The 2,054-nt window shown below is 25.6% G+C and overlaps 1 protein-coding gene across 1 annotated transcript in view; it reads right to left on the bottom strand.

Annotated features, from left to right (window-relative positions):
• Positions 1-2,054, bottom strand: part of LOC117174545 (CAD protein) — a 179,722-nt gene that overhangs the window by 50,552 nt on the left and 127,116 nt on the right. The window contains exon 18 of the mRNA XM_033363749.1: positions 1,730-1,891. Coding sequence (XP_033219640.1) covers positions 1,730-1,891 — 162 coding nt within the window. The remainder of the gene's footprint in view (positions 1-1,729; positions 1,892-2,054) is intronic.

The following is a 2,054-nucleotide window of genomic DNA, read 5'->3' as shown; positions in this document are numbered from 1 at the left end:
ACTATTATATTTTTGGTGTTTAGTTCAAAATTCTACAAATTGTTTGAAAGTTTATTTATTTTATTGAAAATTGAACTAGGTTCTTAAAAAGTCACCTTTTTTTGTTTAAAATTAACCTCTCGGTTCAAAAAATTTATTTCGATTGATGTTTAGTTCTTTTTATAAAAAACAAAACAACAAAAAAGTATTATATTTCTTCTTCAGAATTAATCTGAATGCAACTGTCTTGTTAAAAAGTCATATTTTTTTGTCGAATATTAATATTTTTTGGATTTGAAAATTCTCTTTTACCCAAGGAGTGGAATTTTCAATGAATAATTTTTTTAGTTTAAAATTCTACTATTTAGTTAAGATTTAACTATTTTATTGAAAATTAAAGTCTTTTGTTAAAAAGTAATTGTTTTTCGGAAAAAATTATATTGTTTGGCAGAACATTAATCTTTTTTGATTGAAAATTAATTCTTTTCATTTGAAAAGTCAATTATTGTATTTTTGTTTAATAAATAATCTCTTTTACTTAAAAAACATATTTTTTGTGAAAATTCAACGATTTTTTTAAAAAGCCATCGTTTTTGACTGAAAATTTTTTATTTTGTAGAAAATTCATATTTTTTTGTTGAAAATTTATCTTTTGGTAGAAAAGACTTTTTTTTAGTTGTTGAAAATTCACCTTTTATATTTGAAAGTTAGTAATTTTCATTGAAAATTCTACTATTATATTTTTGGTGTTTAATTCAGAATTCTACAAATTGTTTGAAAGCTTATTTATTTTATTGAAAATTGAACTAGGTTCTTAAAAAGTCACCTTTTTTGTTTAAAATTAACATATCGGTTCAAAAAATTTATTTCGATTGATGGTTAGTTCTTTTTATAAAAAACAAAACAACAAAAAAGTATTATATTTCTTCTTCAGAATTAATCTGAATTCAACTGTCTTGTTAAAAAGTCATATTTTTTTGTCGAATATTGATATTTTTTGGATTTGAAAATTCTCTTTTACTTAAAAAATTTTCTTTTTGGTTGGAAAATTCAACTATTTGCTAAAAAAAATATCACCTTTTGGCTAAAAATTCATCTCTTGGTTAAAATTTCTATGTCTTTTTTTAATCAAAATTTCAACTGATTTATTAAACACTTGTATTTTTGGATAAAAAATCAATGCTTTTGGTGTAAAATCCTCATTTGTTAGAAAAGTCATATTTTTTAGTTGAAAATTCGTCTTCCTTGGTTTAAAATTAAACTGGCTTGTAAAATATTCATCTTTTCAAATTAAAAATTTAAGATTATGTTTAAAAATGCAACTCTTCCTGATTGAAGTTTAATCTGTTTTGTTTGAAAATTCGATCATTTGGTTCAAGATTCGTCGATTAGGAAAGTGTAATAAAAACTCTATTTGGTGTGCAAGTTGAAATTTTGAATAAAATTGTACTTTTTCAAATGGAAAAAGGCGACAGAAGATGAGAAACCCCAAAATAGGAGAAAAAGGTGACAAAACTGAAAATAGGTAACAAAAGGTGAATAGCTGACACTCTGTGATGACTGGAATTTTAAACAAAAGGTTAATGTTCTACGAAAAGAGTTAAATTTTGAACTCAACCAGGTGAATTTTTAACAAAACAATTTAATTTGCAACCAAAAAGGATATATTTTTAAGAATATTGTTAAATTTGCCACGAAATAATAAAATTTACAACTAAAAAGATAATAAAACAAAATTTCAGGTACTCACCTTCTCCTTTGCAGCTCGAATAATCAGAATTTCTTCCTTTCGAGCTACATGGCAAATGTGAACTGGTCTGCCATTGAGACTGCACAATAGTACCACAGTCGCCACAATTTGCCCCTCAGCATGACAACAAAGTGGATACTTTTTCGGCCAGTTTTCAAAGTGCTAGAAAACAAACACAGAAAGAAAAAAAGAAGAAGAGAAAGCTAATATTATAAGTTAAGGCGAATGAGACCCTACTTAGAAGAGACATAAGAAGTCACAGAAACACGAGGGCCTGCATGAAAAAATGCATGGACATAAAAGAAGCTAGAGAAGTATGCCAGGA

Source organism: Belonocnema kinseyi, chromosome 6, assembly GCF_010883055.1.
Source record: "Belonocnema kinseyi isolate 2016_QV_RU_SX_M_011 chromosome 6, B_treatae_v1, whole genome shotgun sequence".
Lineage (NCBI taxonomy): Eukaryota > Metazoa > Arthropoda > Insecta > Hymenoptera > Cynipidae > Belonocnema > Belonocnema kinseyi.
Note: the sequence above shows the minus strand (reverse complement) of the source record. Positions and strands in the feature narration are given on the sequence as shown.